Source organism: Hibiscus syriacus, unplaced genomic scaffold (genome assembly GCF_006381635.1).
Source record: "Hibiscus syriacus cultivar Baekdansim isolate YM2019G1 unplaced genomic scaffold, ASM638163v2 tig00110391_pilon, whole genome shotgun sequence".
NCBI lineage: Eukaryota > Viridiplantae > Streptophyta > Magnoliopsida > Malvales > Malvaceae > Hibiscus > Hibiscus syriacus.
The window spans coordinates 881196-901627 of record NW_024062719.1 but is presented as its reverse complement, the minus strand read 5'-3'; the positions used below and the strand labels follow the sequence as shown (position 1 = coordinate 901627).

The window sequence follows — 20432 nt, the reverse complement described above, 5'->3', positions numbered from 1 at the left end:
AGGGAGAGTTTACCCTAAAGTCCACTTTCACGTGAGATTTGTCTCATTTCCACGTAACATCTTCAATTTATTTGTAAAAATTCAGATTGTTTTTGCCTCATCCCCACCCATTCTTTATCACAAAATCCACTGCCCATTCAGGCTCAACCCTTTGTACTCCATCACCACTGCTACTTCCCTCGCCAAGGTGCTTTGGATGATCGCTTCCCCTTCCTCGATGCACGACACCCCACACAGCTCGCAAGAGTAGGTACCGGACCCGATGAGCAGCGAGTTGAATATCCTTGGGCAATTTCACGAACAAGTCGTTGGAAGGGTAACTTGTGGATCAAAAGTTCTGTGCTCTTTTAATATTTACGGACTTCACGAAGAACAAATGTTCCAGGACGATAATGGTGAGGCTTCTTGACTCCGTCGGTGGTAGATGTAGATTTCCTTGCAGCCTTAGTGGCAAGCTGCTTCCTCGGAGTCTTTCCCTTGGTAGATTTACGAGCGGTTTGCTTCATACAAGCCATCTCTTTTGTTCTTTTCCGTAATGAAATCATCGTCTACCAATTCCACGCACTGAGTTAAACAGAGGATCAGTTTCTAGTTCTCTAACAACGAGTTCAACGACGTCAATGGCGGGGAGATTGGAGAGAAGAGCCGAGATGCTGATATCAAAGCAACGAGCGAGGAGTTTCTTAGCCTCCTCTTGCTGTGCTTTTTCCCTCATCGAATTTTCCAAATCGTTTCCCTTTCCTCTGATTTTAGTTCCACATTTTTCTCTCTGTAATTCCTCCCCTTTTCGTTTGTGTTTCTTCAATTATTTATAGTGCTTCATATCCTTATTTTAGGTTCAGTTTAGAGTTATAATAGGACTAAAGCTCCTCGTTTATTGGTTGTTGATGATATGGGTGCCGAGAAATGGTTGGGAAATTCGGTGAGGCTGGTGATTTGACTGAGCGAGGGATGCGGCGTTGCTTGAGTGGAAGGGGAGAAGGATGCGGCGCGGCGAAAAGTTAGTGTCTACAGCTACCCTCTTTGTCCTTTTTTGTGCAACGAAAAATAGGGCAAAGATAAAATGACACAAATATTCGTTCGGTGCACATGGGCTTGTGAACAAGTCTACTCCTATGAGAGATGTTGACTCATGAGCTTGGAATCCAACTCAAGGTTATCGTTGAATTCTTGTCAACTACCCTCCACTATGGAGTTGAGATTCGAAAAATAGAAAAGAATGACTCCCTGTTATTGTGTCATGTCGTGGGTGACTCTGGAGTTGTATTTGAACATGATATTCTTCATTTTGAAATTGAAAATGTAGTTCAGAATTTGAATCAGCATGTGACTTCTTGTTACTCAATTGTAGTCAACCTTGGTCTTCTTCTCTGTTTAAAGACCTCGGTTTGAAAATTCGACTGGAAAATAGTTCATTGATTCCACCATGTGGTTAATAGGCCCTTGAGTTGAACGAGATCGAACTCAAAAAGTTTTTATTGATAGATAACCTTTCTCGCCTTGAGTTATGATGTACTAAGCTGAGAGATTGCCCCAGATCTTCTTCTTGACTTAAAGACCTTGGCTTCAACCAGAAAGTAGTTTCTTGATACTACCATGCAGTTGATATGTCATCGAACTGAATGGGAACTCGAAAGTTTTTGTTGACAGATAGTTTTTCTCGAATGAGCTGAATGAAATCAAACTCGAATGTATTTGTTGACATATAGCCCTTCTTACCTTGAACTATACTGTAAATTTGATAAGCCTTTGAGATGAATGTAATCGAACTCGAAGGTCTTGGTTGACAGATAACCCTTCTCGCCTTGAGCTATGATGTAAATGATGTGCCTTTGAGTTGAGTGTAATTGAACTCGAAGGTATTTGTTGACAGACAACCCTTCTTTCCTTGAGCTATGCTGTAAATTTGATAAGCCTTTGAGTTGAATGTAATCGAACTCAAAGGTTTTGGTTGACAGATAACCCTTATTGCCTTGAGCTATGTTGTAAATGATGTACCTTTGAGTTGAGTGTAATCGAACTCGAATGTCTTTGGTAGATAGCCCTTCTCGTCTTTAGCTATGCTGCAAATGATGTGACTTTGAGCTGAGTGTAATCGAACTCGAAGGTCTTTTATTGGCAAATAACATTTATTTCCTTGAGCTATGTTGCAAATGATGTGCCTTTGAGCTGAGTGTAATCGAACTCGAAGGTCTTTGGAAGATAACCTTTCTTGCCTTGAACTATGTTGCAAATGATGTACCTTTGAGCTAAGTGTAATCGAACTCGAAGGTCTTTTGTTGGCAAATAACCTTTCTTGCCTTGAGCTATGTTGCAAATGATGTATCTTTGAGCTGAGTGTAATCGAACTCGAAGATCTTTGGCAGATAGCCTTTCTCGCCTTGAGCTATGCTGAAAATGTTTCCTTTGAGCTGAGTGTAATCGAACTCGAAGGTATTTTGCAGATATCTATTCTTGCCTCGAGTTATACTGCAAATGATGTGTCTTTGAGCTGAGTGTAATCAAACTCGAAGGTCTTTTGTTTGCAGATAGCCCTTCTTGTCTTGAGCTATACTGCAAATGATGTGCCTTTGAGCTGAGTGGAATCGAACTCGAAGGTCTTTTGTTGGTAAATAACCCTTCTTGTCTTGAGCTATGTTGCAAATGATGTGCCTTTGAGCTGAGTGTAATCGAACTCGAAGGTCTTTTGTTGGCATATAGCCCTTCTTTCCTTGAGCTATGCTGCAAATGATGTGCCTTTGAGCTGAGTGTAATCGAACTCAAAGGTCTTTTGTTGGAGGTGCTTTTGAATCGAGTATCTTCCATTTTAGAGTCGAAACTTGACTCTAAAAGTTGCAAAACATTATGTATATGACAAAAAATAAATGTGATGCTCTTAAGTATGCCTAAGATACATGCAACATGAATTAGCTCTGTTTTATCTTCTGGATGGAACCTCATTTTGTATGTCAGACTTGCAATCGAAATCGACCATGCCTCATTTTCTTCTTGGGTTGTAGCCTTTCACATTTGAGATTGTCCTGTTCGAAAATGTTTTTCTCCTTTCTCTTAATTTAGGAGGGAAGAAATTTAAGAATTTTGTAAAACATTGCCCCTTAATTCAGACTGACAATCGAATCAAATCATAAATATGAGTTCAAAGAATATCAAAGGAATCGATAGCTCTTTTAATGCTTTTAGAGTCATAATTATTTGACCAATATCTAAACTGATGAGTTGGCTCCAGGTTGGCTTCCTAATTTTTAAGGTTTCAACAAAAAATGTCATTTTTCCTTGGTTATTGCAACATGCCTTTTTTTTTGGCTTGGTATTTTATTTTGATGCGGGAAAAATGACACAACTAACATGATCAATTACTATACATTCTATTTCGGTTCTGTGAAACCTTCTATTTGTTCAAGCTACGTAGGCTCCTCTAACAAAGGTAGTGTAGAAATATCGGTCTAAAAATGAAATTCCTGAGAGCTCGTGTGAGATTGACTATAACAGGTGTTCCTTAACTCCCTTAGTCAATTTTTACCGAAACTCCTTATTTAATTTTCCATTGCCTGGCTAGCTGGATCCATAAAGCCGGGGCGTTCAACCAATTGATCTAGAGATACAGCTCAATATAGTTGTGTAGATATTATAATCACCTTTATCAGTCTAGCTGAATATTATCTATAAAGCCAAGGCATTTAATCAATTGCTCTAGAGGGACAACTCGAGCTTTATTACAATCACCTTTATCAAGCTAGCTGAATCGTATCCATAAAGCTGGGGCGTTTAACCAATTTCCTTAGAGGGACATCTCAAGCTTGATTGTATATATAATATTATAATCTGGGTATATGGATCCAATTTCTTAAGTTTGTCAAGAAGAACCTGTTATAGCCTAGGTGTTGTTGAAAGTCAAGGAATCTCATCTTTAGAGTTCAATTTCCAAGCAACTGACCTAAACTAGATTCTCTTACTCGACTATTCCATCTGTGAAGATTATATCATCACTGAACAACTTAAACAAAAAGTATAGTAATGTCATATGCAAAAGATGCCCCATGTTGTCCGCTCTTATGTATATCTAATACCAAGCCCCTTATTCATTCTCTTATAAAAGGAGAAGGCTATATCAGTTTCTGCAAGAAAAGGGTATGGTGTTCGAGTATGTCTTTTGGGGTAAAATCAAAGGTCATTACTTTTTTACAATGTCAAAGATTTGTAACTCCGATCATTTACAGAATTTTTGAATTCAGTTGATATTCAAAGAATTTCAAGTCGTAAATTTTATTTAATGCTCAACATAAATTCATTGAAATATCCAAAGAAAGTTTAAAAACAAGTTCCAAATATGAGAAAGTTAAAAAAAAAACAAATTTAAACAAGATGTCTCAAAATTGAATAAGGCCTCATTAGGATGCCACACTTGCCATGACTCTTTCTGCTTTGGGAGTGTCATTGCTTTCATCGTAAAATTCTAGCTCTTTTCTATCCATCATTAGCTGGATCAAGGCTCTAAATTCGACACATTCTTGTACATCATGTTCATCTTCATTATGATAACAACAATGACTGCCACCTTTGGAATCTGATGTGCTATGATGTGGTGCAAGAAATCTTGCATTTATCAATTGCCTCCATACCTAAGCAAGAGGTGACTTTACTTCGGAGACTCTGGTTTTGGCTTTTTACCCGTCTCCTTGGTGATTGTATCTTCCTTATTTTCTTGATGATTAGATAGAGGGTTCTGTACGACGTTGGGCGATTCTGAATTGTTAAAATGAATCTAACTCCTGTTGCGTATTCTTTGGATAATCCTCTTAAAGGCAAGGCAATTTTTAATAGTATGCTCGGAACACCGCCATGATATTCACAGTGCGTATTTTTTTCATACCACCTGAAGTATGTGGGTTTTAGAGATGTCTCTAAATAGGGTGACACCATATGTGCATCAAACAGATGTTGGTAAAGCTCCTTATATATCATGGGAATGGGATTGAAATGTTCATTTTCTCTCCTTGGTTCTCTAGAATCTTCCCTAGAAGAGGGTACAACTGTAAATGATTTTGAAATGTTGATGATCTCTCATTCTTTCTTCTTCAGGGGAGGTTTTCTACTCGACCTACCTCCTTGTTTAATGGTTGTTTTTTACCATCTTTGTTTTGAATTCCTCATCGAATCTCGGAATGTGGTGATAATCTGAATTATTTTGAATGTTGGTCACAAAGGCCTGTGCTTTCTTGGCAGACGAATCTTCTTGACGTCCTGGTAAGATTTTATGTGAAATTGACAACTGTGGAGTGGGTGGTACAACCACCCCCTCAGATGCCCCTACCCCAGGAGCATTCCTTTAACTCAAGCCAGACAACCTTAAAATAATCTGGTCAACCAATAAGCCCTGATTCCTAGTGATGGAATCCAAGGTACTTCGTTAATTTTGACTTATTTTCTCTTCCAGTTCCTTCTATAATCTTAGCATGTTCTCTTCAAGTTGAGCAACCTTGGCTTCTATTTTCCTTTGTGGGGGTGTTGTGAGGATGATATGTGTTCGAAGCTTGTGGAGGTATGTCCAGTGTTTGTACCCCTTTTTTATGAAAATCTTTTGTTAGTTCATATGAATGCAATGAAAAAAGAAAAAATATGCGAAATATGCACGAATGTATGATGCATGAAATGTCCAAGGCATTGATCCAAAAATGTGTCTGTTATTATAAATAATACTTATTGGGGACAAAAGTGTCACTTCTTAAGAGACAAAAAACATTTTAAATGTATATTCTTCCAGATCCCGAACAGCTTCTGATAGGTTGATTTAGCTTCCGCATTCTCCTGTTACTGGTTGAATAACTTGTCGAATCGCTCCAGCTTCTCTGGCTAAAATGTGCAAGTGACGAGCTACTTGCTCCAAAAAGTCTCGAATCACTGCATCTCCGGCTTTCACTCTCTACTGAGCCTTCTCCTAACGAAAGCGCCATTTGAGTCCTCTATTGATAGGAATTATCCTCAAACTCGTCAATAATGATATCTAATTTCAGCTACCATTTTGTCATATTGTTCTTGTTATCTTTGAAGGGACTCTCCAGGTCAGCAACATTTTCATATGCCCCTGTAACTTTTGGCTAACTCAAAAAGTTGACTTTTGGAGTGCACAGTGTAAATCCCAGTCCATTATGAGTATTCTCTGACCATAGTGGGACTTTTGAGCTTTTCATCTATTGTATTATAACTCCTTTATCCATTAATGCAAATTATTTATGTTTAACGAACACGTTTTTGGGGATCAACACCTCTTTTGAATTAATGATGCAAAAAATGAAAATAAAATAAAAGAGAACAAAAATGAAAAGAGATAGTGAGTTAAAGATAAAAACACAATCATGAAAATAAAAGTTCTACCCCACATGATATTTACCCCACATGCTTATTATTCCTACCTGGACATGATCTCTATCCCACAAGTTGATTTTGAACAAGTCATAACTGCATAAATTTCTAGCAAATGCTTTGAACATAAAATAAGACAGGAAATAAACTCAAAATAGCCTAGGGTTTGAAATGAGGTTTCAGGGTGGGCTCTAATTCCATGTAGTTTTCCGGTTTAGGTTCTAAAAAAGGTACCTGAGTTCTCCTTGCTGGTGCCCCCTTAGGCTTGCCAGACCCTTAGTCCTAAGCCTATTACAAGCTTATGTGTACTAAGTTAAACTCGAGAGGATACATTCCCTTATGCCCGCAAGGTGAACAAATTCACACGAAGACATAAGGTATATGAATCCTGAAGGTTACTTGCTAGGCCCGCACGGAGAATAAATTCTCACGAAGGCGTCGCTTTCACCCCCACTTAAAAAGGGTTTGGAGCTCAGGTATAGAGCCAGAGATAGAAACTTTTCAAAAATCTGAAATTATTGAAAAAATGTTTGTACAACTATTTATTTGAAAAATGATCAAAGGTAGATAATTGGAATCGAATTAAAAAAATAAAAATAAAATTTATTATTTTTCGCATAAAAAGAAAACCGAAAATTAATTCTGGCTTGACTCACTTACATGTCCCCAGCTGAGTCGCCAAGTTGTCGCGACCGTCTTTCGGTTGGACCCGGAATTGGGCTTCGACTTGAAAAATGGGTTAGAGTCGCCATCGATCATTTTAAAAATATTTAGATGGATCGGGCACCATCTTACATGATCTGCGTTTTACCAGAAATATATCGGGATCGGGATCGGGAGTCGGTTACAGTCAAAGAATGATTAAAACCCTTGACCGCCCTTTCAGTACCAATTAATTTTTTCGGTTGTCTTTAATTGTGAAAATTTGAAATTTAAATTAAAAATTTAAAAACTCGATTCGACTTACTTACCTCTGATTGGTTGGAATTACTACTAAAAAATATGTTAGATAAAATAAAAGTAAATATGCAAAAAAAATGTTAGTATAATAATAAAATTAAAGAAAATAGACAAATAAAGATAAATGAAATTTAGTAAAAATAATAATAAAATAATAAAAATGAAAATAAAAAATAAATAAATAAACCAAAAATTTGGAGGACTAAATGATAATTAAACTAAATGTAAAACAGTGACTAAAAAGAAAAAAAGATGAATCATAAGGTAAAATTCGAAAATCAACTCAAAATACCGAACACACAAAAATAGTGACTAAAACACAACCATTATAGAATTAAGAGATCGAAATAAGAAAAAAACTACATTAGTGACCATGATGGAAATGTACAAAGTCCAGAGGGCCTTAAGAAGATTTTACTCATAACATTTGAAAGACCAAAGGGAGAGTTTACCCCAAAGTCCACTTTCACGTGGGATTTGTCTCATTTCCACTTCCACGCAACATCTTCAATTTATTTGTAAAAATTCAGATTGTTTTTGCCTCCTCCCCACCCATGCTTTATCACGAAATCCACTGCCCGTTCAGGCTCAACCCTTTGTACTCCATCACCACCGCCACTTCCCTCGCCAAGGTGCTTCGGATGATCGCTTCCCCTTCCTCGGTGCACGACACCCCACACAGCTCGCAAGCGTAGGTACTGGACCTGATGAGCGGCGAGTTGAATATCCTTGGGCAATTTCACGAACAAGGCGTTGGAAGGGTAACTTGCGGATCAAAAGTTCTACGCTCTTTTGATATTTACGGACTTCACGAAGAGCGACGGCTCCAGGACGGTAATGGTGAGGCTTCTTGACTCCGCCGGTGGTAGATGCAGATTTCCTTGCAGCCTTAGTGGCAAGCTGCTTCCTCGGAGCCTTTCCCCCGGTAGATTCCTCCCCTTTTCGTGTGTGTCTCTTCATTTATTTATAGTGCTTCGTATTCTTATTTTAGGTTCGATTTAGAGTCCTAATGGGACTAAAGCTCCTTGTTTGTTGATTGTTGATGATATGGGTGCCGAGAAATCGTCGGAAAATTCGATGAGGCTGTTGGTTTGACCGAGTGAGGGATGCGGCGCTGCTTGACTGCTTGAAGGGAAGGGGAGAAGGATGCAACGCGAAAATTTAGTGTCTATAACTACCTCTAATTATTATTGATTTACCGTTATCTTTTCCTTATAAATACCAAACTATATTTCACTATTTTTATATACCAATTCCTTCTTTTTACTCTACAATTCTCTTCTACTTTATCTTAGAAAAGAACAATTCCAAGCGAGTTCTATCTCCTTATTTCGAGTGTACGAAATATGGAAAAATGTGTTAATCTGAGGGGACAAGTCCACTTTCGAGATTACACCAATCCGAATGAAATTACTTCTAAGACCGTGATTGCACGATACTATGATTATATCATTTTATTTATTTATTATTTATGTTAGTCAATGCTACCATCTCCTGTACCTTTTCCTAACAGGATGTTGGTCGCAGAATAATTGAAGGGCAGATGGTAGGGTCAAAGGAGCGTTGCAAGTTGGCTGCCATTGTTGAAGGCTTTGAATTGAAAGTTTGATATTGTTTGTGATTCAAATTTTTTTATACTGCTCATATTATGTACGTGCTTTACTAGTTTTTGAAACTATTTCGACGTCTGAATCACAGGAAAATAAATTCCAAATAGCTACTCCATTTGAAGCTGGGATTATAATAATGATTTTGGAGATTATTTGAGTAGAAGTAACGTACCAGTAGGTATGGGTGTAGTGATTTGGGTGAGTGTTTAACGTGAAGACGATGAAGTTTGATGGTGACTAAGGTAAAGATAGCGTAGGTGGTTAAAATGGATCTCGAACAATGATTGAAGGTTACCGGAGATTGTGGATAGTTAGATTGTAATGAGGTCTTCAATAGCCCCCTTTTCCTTGTTATTTTCCTTCTTTTTTTTGTCTTTTTTTTTCTCTTCATTTGACCAACGATGATTAAAACGACAGTTGACAATGATCAAAACAATAATTAATAATTGACAATGACTGACATGGTGATCAAAATCTCAATTTGTAAAAAAATTTAAAGTATAATGAGTGAAACTTTGATATTAAATCTTTTGACTTAATACAAAAATAAATATTTAAGTTATATCTCATAACATAATTTAGTGTCTAACGTATTTTTTATTAAAATAGTGTTTAATATTTTTAACGTTACATTTTTAAATATCTAAGATGTAACAGTAATTAAAATATGAGCCGTAACTCATAATTTTTTAAATCTTTTTATTTTTTTATAAAATAATATTATTGATTTAAAAGAAAATCCATTTTTTTTCATAAATTATAAAACAGACCCCAACCCACGTTACCAACATAGCCAACCAACCGCCTTCACCACCACCAAACGATCACCCACCGATCGTCGGACCTCCACTGCCAACCTCCCCTCTTACTATTATCTAAATCCCCTCAAATTCATAAATCCCAAAACATAAATCTCTAAACTTAAACCCCAAATTTCTAACCATAATCTCATAAGCCCATCGTCGATCGTGTAATTTGCAAATGATGTAGGGCCATTTAAACCGTTCCACAATTTGCAAAGGTGATTTGCAAGATTTGAAGAAATTGTACAATAAGGTGGGGATGGGGGGTGAACAAGACAGGAGAGGAGAGGAAAACGGGGGAAGGGGACGGTGAGGGAAAGAGTTTTTTTTTTTAATTTAATTGTTTTTATTTTTATATAAAAATATATTTTTCATATTACAAAAAAAATAACGATAGACACCTAAAAATATAATAGAAAAAACATTAATACCTATTTTTAACAAAAAATTATTTAGACACTAAATTATATTTCAATGTGTAATTTAGACATTTATGTATTAAACCTAAATCTTTTATCAATCTATAATATAAATAATTAATACTATATGAACATAAGAATGAGAATGGATCTAGTAAAATTAGAGTTTGACTCACTTGAATTCAACCCAAGTATCATATCATTTCACGCAACATTCAAACTAACATGAACTTAGGGAGTTTCACTCGATGTTAAATTTAATTAAATTTTATTAGGCAAATAAAAATTTAATTGAAAAAATAGAGAGATGAATATTATTATAATTATCCCTAAATATTTAAAGAATAATTATATTATTATCTTAGGTCAAGTCGAATGTTTATCAGCTAAATCTGAATTTGACCGACAGTCTAAATTTTCAACAACAAAAAATCAATCTTATAGTCGGGTCAAATCGAAACCATCGAATTTAAGTCATGTCCATCCCTATATGAACAAGGGTTACATATAAAGAACTAGCAAAAAGAAACATCAAACGTTTAATCAACCCAAAACCTTTACAAAAAAAGGATGGAAAATGCAACTTAAAACAAATAACAGTATAATTTATGTGAATCAGCTGCGAGAAGCAAACTAGTTGTTTGAGCAACAAGAGAAAAGACTAACCTTAATCATAGGATCACTGATTATCAGCTTCTTACCACTACCTTGCACTGGCACCACCAGTGATCTGTTCTGACAATGAACCCTTATAAGCCTCCGATACCACGACAGCAGTTTCGGAGAGACTAATCCTCATCTCCGAAATTTTCGATTCAACATGTTCTTTATATTTCGACACCGAATCAACCACCATAAAGAGTTGACGTGCATGCATCTGGATTTCCTCTTCGGTTTGTTGAATTGTTTCTTGCAACCTCAGTTGAGAAGCCTTCATTAAAGGAAAAATAGAAAATTTGATGGCGGATATCTATTTATTTATAGCCAAGGAAGCAAAATATCAATAAAAAGGCCTACCTTTTGAATCTCTGCTGCTTCTCTTTCTGCAATATCTAAATTATGAGCTTCAAATTGGACATCCTCAACCATTTTCTTGGCTTCAGCATTATTTCTATGATCACTTTCCTGCATTTTCTTCTTGCATAAATTTATTTGGGCTTCGACCTGACAAGAACGATTAATATAGGAGGTTAACTTAAAAAAATGGCCCTTTACAATATATGGGATTGAGCATTACTGGCAAGTTTTATTTGTATTTTCAGCATTAGCACCAATGAAATAGAATGCACACAATTATTTGCGATAAAAAGGGCAAAAATATAAGAGATATCTCTGGGAATGAAGGTTAATGGAAGAACAAAAGGTCAAGATGGAATAGAGTCACCCTGAAAGTTCTGTTTCAAGATTGATAAATTCTTGGATCTGGGATATTCAGTGGTCGGATGCCTTTTGAGGAATGCAACAAGAACTTCCAGGAAAGCTATGGTTTTTTCTTGTGTTCATCATATTTCCGCAAAAACTGAACATTTTATCCCAATTAAACAACAAAAACGGGTTATAGGATGTGGAAATTAATACATTTATCATCTTGCACTGCTTACAAGCTTAGATACCTCAAAGTAGCAAAATAAAGATATGGATCATCACGCTACTGTCAGGGATAATTTAAGTGATTTCATATATCAAGAGAGAGGAGACTGAGCCATCAAGCATAATAACTTTGAGCATGAAGTTATATGGCTATATGCCCCAAAAAGTATGGCTATAGAATTTCAATCTTCATAAAGGTCAAATTAAACAAAGGCTTTGTGGTAAGAAAGAAAACTTGGTGAACGGATCAAAATCCTGACATATATACAAGCTGGTCATGACATGCACCAAAAAGGACTCGAACAAAATGATCATATCAGTATACTGCTATAATGCTATTGTACTGAGCAGACCTGATTTAAAATTACTTACTTCATCAATACGGGATTGAAGTGTAGCAATAGTGGTTTTCTTGTCCTCAATTGTGGCAGCCATTTCTTTTGATTGTTGTTGAAGGACGATCAAGTCTTCAAACTTTCTCTTAGAACTCTCCCTTATTTTGTCAGCATAGCTTTCGAGCTCAGGCTTAAGTGTAGCTTTGTAGTCAATCCCCATCACCTCAGCGGGTGATGAACCTTTGGCGTTCAACACATACTGGAAATCATTACCAAGCTTTAACCTAAAACCACAAAGAAAAATGAGACCCTCACTATTAATTGTTTACCAACTCACAAGTGGAAAACGTACTGAATAACAAATCCAGGCATACCAAAATAATGAACAAAACAGAAAACACAAATTCAGAATCTTAACATAGACTTCACAGAACAGAGTCAGAGACAAGATCTAGAGCAGAAAGGAGGAAAGAAACTCATCCAAAACCCATGGGCAAAAGGGCAGAAAAGCTCTTAAAACAAGTGCATTGATTTCTTAAAACCCAAAATAAACTTCGCAATACACTGAAAACCAGTTTCCATTACCTTAACTTTCAGCAGCTATGACTAAAACAATTGCATTTAAATTCCATTTTTCACCTCAAGGAAGGATTCACTAATCCATAGTTTGAACTTATTAGTAGTAGAAAACCAAAATCCAGATCAAATGCATAAGCAAGATGTCAAAAAAAATCATGAGAAATGTAAATATAAAACACAGGATAAAGATATCAAAGTAAAAGCCCAGGAAACCTCCTAATTGCTTGGTTGCATTCCATTGCAAGTGCCATAAGCTCTTTAAACTTCTGCGCTATAGCAGAATCAAGATCCCAAGACTTGTCCTCCCAGGAATTTCTCGCAACCTCTGCGTCCACAATTTCCTTCTCCACAGCCTGCATCTCCCTCTTCATCCTCTCCACATCTCTAGCATTAAAAGTTTGCAACTCCACTCTATTCTTAAGCTCCTCAGTCTCCTCACAAATCCGATTCCTCTCCTCTTCCTTCGTATTCAACTCCTTATGCTTCTCCTCCAACATCTTCTCCAATGCAGCAACCCTCCCTGTAAACTCAGCAATCATCGCCTGAAACTTCTTTACATCTTCTTCCAACACATTCTTTTCCTTCTCTAGCTTTTCCCTCTCCGTTGGCCCGGTCCTTAACCGCTCGGCTTGAGCCTCCAGTTCTCCAACACTCTTCTCCAAAGCCCTGCAGTTCTCCACCACATTTTCCCTCTCCTTCTCAAGCTTCTCCACGAACTCCTTATCCAAAACCTCCACTACATCATCCTCCCCTCGTATAAACCGTGTATAACATTCCAAAGCATATTCAGTCATGCTATTGTTTTGAGCAAAAGAAGATGTGGAGTTCTGATATAAATTTTCATAGTAGATTGCAAGTTGGACCAGCCAGTGAATGATACCAAGCCAATTAGGCCAATTGTGGGGAGTATTAGGGGCACGGAGGGTGGATTTGTTGAATTTGAAGGGGCAATTAAGAGATTTCAGTAGAAACCCTAGGTCATCTTCGAGTTTGGTGCAAGGGAAACCAAGAAGAGAAAGAAGGGAGGTGAGAATATTTAAGAGCTCTTTAGCGGATGGTGCTTGAGAGTGTTTGGTGGACATAGGAGGAATTGAGTGGGAGGAGAAGAAAACGTTGATAGAACGGATGGTCGCCGCTTGGAACGAGCGGTCGGCGTAGGGCTCGGAGGCCGAGACGGCGCGGCCCATAGCAACTGAAGATGGCCGGCTACTGGCAAAACTGGCATCGGAATCACGCGATTGTTGTGACGCCGGTGGATGGAAGGAGTCAGTGTTGCGGCCGCGTGCGGTGGGCCTCATTTTTTTATCCGTCAAGGCGCCGGCGGGTGTTTGAATTTTTAGTTTCCTTAAGTTTTAGATCTGTCTTGTGTTTATGGGAATTCTCACCGTTCAGCTTTACATTTTCCCGCTCAATAGTTGTTTGGAGCCTTTTGTAATTGGGTAAACTACACAAGAAAATATTAAATTATGGTTAAAAATCAATGTGACCACCTAACTTTTAATTGAATCAATCAGACCATCTAACTATTTAATTAATTCAATCAAGCTACCGACCGTTAATTTTTAAAGAGGTGGTGATGTGTTTGTTAATAAAATTAGCATAATTATATATTTGGTCCTTAATATTTATATATTCTATCAATTTAGTCACTATTTTAATTTAATTAAATAAATTTAACTATCCAATTAGAATGTAACACATGTCAATTTATGATTGGAAGATTTTATTTATGAATTTTAAATTGTTTAATTAAATAATTTTTTTATTCAATCAGGTGGAGACATGTGTTACCACCAATTGAAATGAAAATAAAAAGACAAACTTGCTTGCAAGGGAAATCAAACCAAGGTAAGGGAGTAAAGTACCATTAAGCCAAAGGTTTCCAATGGTTTAAATTTATAACAATTTGTATTTAACTTGTAAAAGTTTGTTAATGATAAAAAAATTAAACAAATTATCATTTAAATTAATTGTAAACTGTTTTTTTGAATTAAAAATATTCAAATTTTATATAAATTAGAAAATTTTAAATTTTTTTAATTAATTCAGAAATTGACTGAATTAACCGAAATTTGTCCCGTTAATAATTTTCAAATAAATTTTGATTAGATTAATGGTTAAAGAAAAAAATTTGATTAATTCGGTTCGGTTAATAATTTTCAAATTAATTCGGTTCAGTTAATAATTTTCAAATAAATTTTGGTTTGATTAACTAAACCGAATTAATAGAATTTTTGCTTCGATTAATTCAATTAATAATTTAAAAAAAACGGTTAATTCACTTCGGTTAATAATTTTCAAATTAATTCGGTTCGGTTAATAATTTTCAAATAAATTTTGGTTCAATTAACCGAACCGAACTAACCAAATTTTTTCTTCGATTAATTCGGTTAATAATTAAAAAAATCGGTTAATTTGGTTCGATTAATAATTTTCAAATTAATTCAATTCGGTTAATAATGTTCAAATAAATTTTGGTTCGATTAAACAAACCTAATTAACCAAATTTTTTTCTTTAACCGTTAATCGAATAAAAAATTATTTGAAAATTATTAACTGAACAGAATTAACTGAATTTTTTCTTTAACCATTAATCTAACAAAAATTTATTTAAAAATTATTAACCGAACCGAACAAATTTCGATTAATTCAGTCAATTTTTGAATTAACCAAAATTTTCTAATTTATATAACAATTGAATATTTTTAATTCAAAAAAACATATTCAATTAATTTAAATAATAATTTGTTTAAACAAATAATTTGTTTAATGTTTTATCATTAACAAACTTTTACAAGTAAAATACAATTTGTTGTAAGTTTAAACCATTGTTGAATTTTGGTTCAATGGTTTGGGCGTCTGGTAGTTTTTTCCCATTGGCACAGGTTCGATTCTCCTTGCAAGCATGTTTGTCCCTTTATTTTTATTTTAATTGGTGGTGACACGTGTTACCACCTGATTGGATAGAAAAAATATTTAATTAAATAATTTAAAATTCATAAATAAAAATTTCCAATCATGTATTAAGACGTGTCACATTCTAATTAGATAGTTAAATTTATTTAATTGAATTAAAATAGTGACTAAATTGATAGAATATGTAAATATTAAGGAAAAAATATATAATTATGTCAATTTTATTAATGAACACGTCACCGCCTCTGTTAAAAATTAACGGTCGGTGGTTTGATTGAATCAATTAAATAATTGGGTGGTCTGAGTGATTCAATTGAAAGTTCATTAGTTACATTGATTTTGACAATAGCTTAGTGGTCTCATGTGTAGTTTACCCTTTGTAATTTTATTGGAATTCAAAATTGAAAAATGCATCTGACCACCGGGACCCATTTAAACACAAACGGCGTCGCTTCATTCACTTTCTTAAAGGTAAGGAACACATTATAAGCCAAATTTTAAAGTAAATAAACCTAATTACAGTTATAACCCCTCTATTCTGCTAACGTTTTGAATTGATATAATTTGATTTCTACTTACATATATTTCAACTTTTTAATTTGATTTCTCTACTACATAATATTATTAGAAGATTCAAAAACCGACAACATTTTATTTACTACACGATTTTTTAAAAAAATTAAAAATTAGAAGTATGTGACTAATATATATATTAATGAACCTCAAATTATTGTCATTCACAACCTTATTAATACCCTTATCTTTTACCAATTTTTCTATATAGTATCCGAAAAGTCAACATAAGTTGACTTAGTTGATTGAGTATTCATTATCACTTTACAAGATTCCAGTCTCACCAATAGCACTGGCTGGCATCAAACATTTTAGTCAAAACAAAACCTGTACATAAAAGGATGAAATGGGATTTGTAATTTAAAATAACTAAAATGTCATGATTTATGTGAATCGGCTATAAAAAAACAAGCCAGTCGTTTGAGCAACAAGAGAAAAGACTTACCTCAATCATTAATCTGCAGAATTTCAGTTTAATACTACTTACTTGCATTGGCACTACAGTGAACTGTGTTGACAATGAACCCTTTAAGCATCGGATACAGCCGCAGCGGTTTCTGGAGACTAACCCTCGTCTTAGAAACTGTGGAGTCAACGTTTTCTTTATATTTAGACACCGTATCGGCCACCATGCATCTGAATTTCCTCTTCGGTTTGTTGAATTGCTTCTTGCGACCTCAGTTGTGAAGCCTTTATTCAGGTGAAGCCTTTATTCAGGGGAAAAAAGAATCTTGATCAGGGATCATTAAGGTCCTCGTAAATTTCTCGCAAAATAAAATGTTGGGGGTATTCACCTTAAAATATAAAATTTGCTTTTTACTGATACAGTAATGCACATAACTTGTACAATGACGTGACATTTGCATCACCCTAATTTTTAATTGTTTTCTATAATTTTTAATCGATTATTAAATGGGACCAAATTGTGAGTTTTTGAAAACAAAAGGCTAGTTTTAAAAACTTCCAGCTAGTCAAGGCCTTAGGCTCGGGTTTACCCATTTTTCTTTGACCTCAAAACTTCCATCTAAACTTGATACATAATTCACTATATGAAAGGAAAACAAGCAATTGGATCATTCAATATAACAGTATGAACACGATACTAAGGTAAACTCATGAAAAATACTCTTTTATCAACGAAAAATAGACATTATATAACTTTATTACATTGGAATATCAACCTTTTAGGTGATTCTTTTAGAGAAATGATTAATATTTGTTATATTCCATTAGTAACAAGGGAAAATTTTGGCTCAAAAAAGAAAAGAAAAGCATATCTATTCTATACCCAACAAGTATCAATACACAATTAGGTCTGATCCTATTTTTTTTATGAATGAACACATATTCAAACGACCTATTAGCAAGAATTCTCTTTCATTCAACTTACGTCAGAAAGCATGGAGAACCACACCTCTACCATGTAGGCTTGGTACTGTTTAAAAAATATAATAATGAAAATATCTCTTAAAGTTACCTAGTTTTAAAATCTCCAAATCAAACCCCTCATTATGATCAAGCCAAACCAAAATCCCTATTTTCGTTTAAACTTTAACGTCACCACTTCACTGCCGTTAGCCTTTCCCGTCGTTCGTGGTGTACACCACTGGTGCCAGTGTGAAAGCCAAGCAACCACGATCAAAACCCCGTCGAGAGCTCGTTGTGAGACCTCGCCATTTGCGGTGGAGAACCATTTGAAATTTGTTAGAAACCTCATCGACGCTACTGTTTAGAGTGATTCTGACATCTTCGTTTGCATCAACGCTTTTAACATTGAACTCCATGCGTCGTTCCGAGCAAAACCCAACTGGTAGGTCGTTCCACCATCGTCGTTTCCGTCATATGTCACCAGGGTAAGCTTTCGATCATTTTTGAATTATTTCAGCGTGGATTGGCTGGTTATTTGTGTTGATTTGGGTTGCTTGTGGTGTAGTAATGTATTTGGAGCAATTGGTATGCCGAAAACAACCTCATCGCTGTCGCACATGACACCCATGCACGTGGGAACTGCTCCTCCGAGAATTTTCTAGAAGGCGTATGAGTCAACTCAGACAGAATTGAGTCTTGCGTCAACTCGAAATGGTCTGGCCGTTGACATGCCCAAAGTTGATTTTGACCTTTGATCACGTTAACCGTCGACTTTGACTAAAAAATAAAATTTTTAAAAAAAACATATTTTATGTTTTTTGACGTTTTGAGTCCGAATTCAAAGTCCATTTCACCAAATTCGAACTTGATAAGCTATTTTTCAGCATTTTATCTTTTGATCGAATAGTTTTTCCAATTAAGGTCTATTTTGACGTAATTTGTTTTGCTATGTATTCGAGACTTTATGGGACGTCAAATTCAAGTTCAATGGAACCGAATGGAGTTTAATTGGTCGATTGATTGCTCAGATATCGAGATAATATTCTACTACCTTTTATGCTTTACAGAACTCGGATAATTGGTAAATGCAATGGAAATGATTGATCAATTATAAGGTTATTTATGTAAGGTTATTTGTTGCGGGACACGAACTAAATTCATATAAAGGCAGTGATTGAATAAGACTCGATTAAATTGTGTAAGGAACTAGAAGACTAATAAGAAATAATTTCAAGTTCAGTGATTAATCAGTAAATCAATTAATCTTAGGATCCGTAAATTCAGATTAATTTATTAAAGGTTAAATGTCGAAAATACTATGATAAGAAATTACGAAAATACCCTATGATATATAAAGACAATGATTGTCCCTGAAAGTGGAAAATAACCCTAGAAAGATATTTTTGATCCGATAAATCTATTGATGCACATGTTAAATGCTTGTTTTGCTTAGTAAAATCTCGATAACCGATTTTGACCTTTGAGATGAAAAGACTTAGAATTTTGATTCCAAAATAAACACATGGAGACTAATTTACCGAAAGTAATGCAGAGCAATATATATGCAAAGACTAAATACCTCTGAGATGAATAATGGACTTGGATCTCCCTTAATAGTGGAAATGACCTAGGAATTGATTCTTGACTTTTAAAAATAGTGTTCACTTATTTAATTCTGAATCTGCATAAAAATCCTAATAATTAGATTTCTAACCCTTGATATCACAACATGCATGAGTATTCTGATTTCTAAAATATTTGAAGACCAATTTGTTTGAAGTACATTTTTATACTGAATTGATTGAAATGACCAAAATGACCGAAATAACCTCGAGTACTGAAATGACCTAAGTACCCTTATAACTTGGAAATAAGTGAATACCATTGGATAAATTTTAAAAACGCCGATAAACCTAATTGTTGTATTGCCTTTAAAGGTTTTTAGCACGACCTAAGCATGTCATTCTTCCTTGAATATTGTTACTATGCAGAAACAAATAAATACTATTAGGATAAATTTATGTCTCCTTAAGACTCGTTCTATGATGTTTTTGAAGGTGATCAGTTCAATTAGTGCAGTTAGTATTAAGAAGTGAATATTCATGAAGCATATCAGTCTGGATAATTGACAGCTATATCAATGTCGAGATCTGTTTAGTTCGAGTTGACTCGAAATCCTAAATTGATATAAATTCTGAGTGTTATAAGTCATTGATTTACCCTTATTGGGTTAAATTACTAAGAATTCTTCAAGAATTGTAATGTTAGAAAAGGCCCCTGATTACCCAAATAATTGAATCACTCATGTATATCTAAATTAATTAATTCTGATGTAAAGGTTTCTAAACACCATCCTAATGGACTCCAACCCTAAATGGTCATAAAATATCAAATTCTAAATGTCTGATTAGATCCGTCAGTAATCGAACCTTTTTAATAGGGATCCCATTTTTGAAATCTAATCAACTTGTAGGAGTTCATGTTTCTCTTCTTGATAATTACTATGTGCCTCTAAAAAATATCTAAATCCTTTAATGTGTTCCTTATGCACATAAATATTTTCTCTGATTTTAAAAGTAAGACTCTGATATTTGAATATAAAAACATGGTTTCTTATCTTTAGTTTCTGATACTAGATACATCTTGACACGTGTCGTTTCTATGTCAAATAAATATCCTTAATCGCAAAATAGTAAAATAGAAAAAATAGTAATAGAGAGTAAGGGTCGATCCATAGGGACTAAGGAAGTTGTCAACAATTTAGTTCTTGATTTGTGATATGGTCAAAAATTGCAAGATAAATAAAGAAGATGGAGATTTGTTGATAGCTTATAAAGAAAGTAAATTTAATCTATAGAAAATAGAGTGATTTAAAGAAAGTATGAAAAATCTATTGGTAAAAATCAGTCGCAAGCTTTA

At 34.9% G+C, this 20432-nt stretch overlaps 1 protein-coding gene across 1 annotated transcript; it reads right to left on the bottom strand.

Annotated features, from left to right (window-relative positions):
- Window positions 1–10770: 10770 nt before the first annotated feature.
- Window positions 10771–14071, bottom strand: LOC120123202 (kinetochore protein NDC80 homolog). Its single transcript, XM_039142141.1, has 4 exons — window positions 12870–14071; window positions 12115–12361; window positions 11170–11316; window positions 10771–11083 (listed from the first exon to the last, which is right to left on the bottom strand). The coding sequence occupies exons 1-4, from the start codon at window positions 13952–13954 to the stop codon at window positions 10856–10858; spliced, it is 1707 nt and encodes a 568-aa protein (XP_038998072.1). The 5' UTR covers window positions 13955–14071; the 3' UTR covers window positions 10771–10855.
- Between the last annotated feature and the right edge of the window lie 6361 nt (window positions 14072–20432).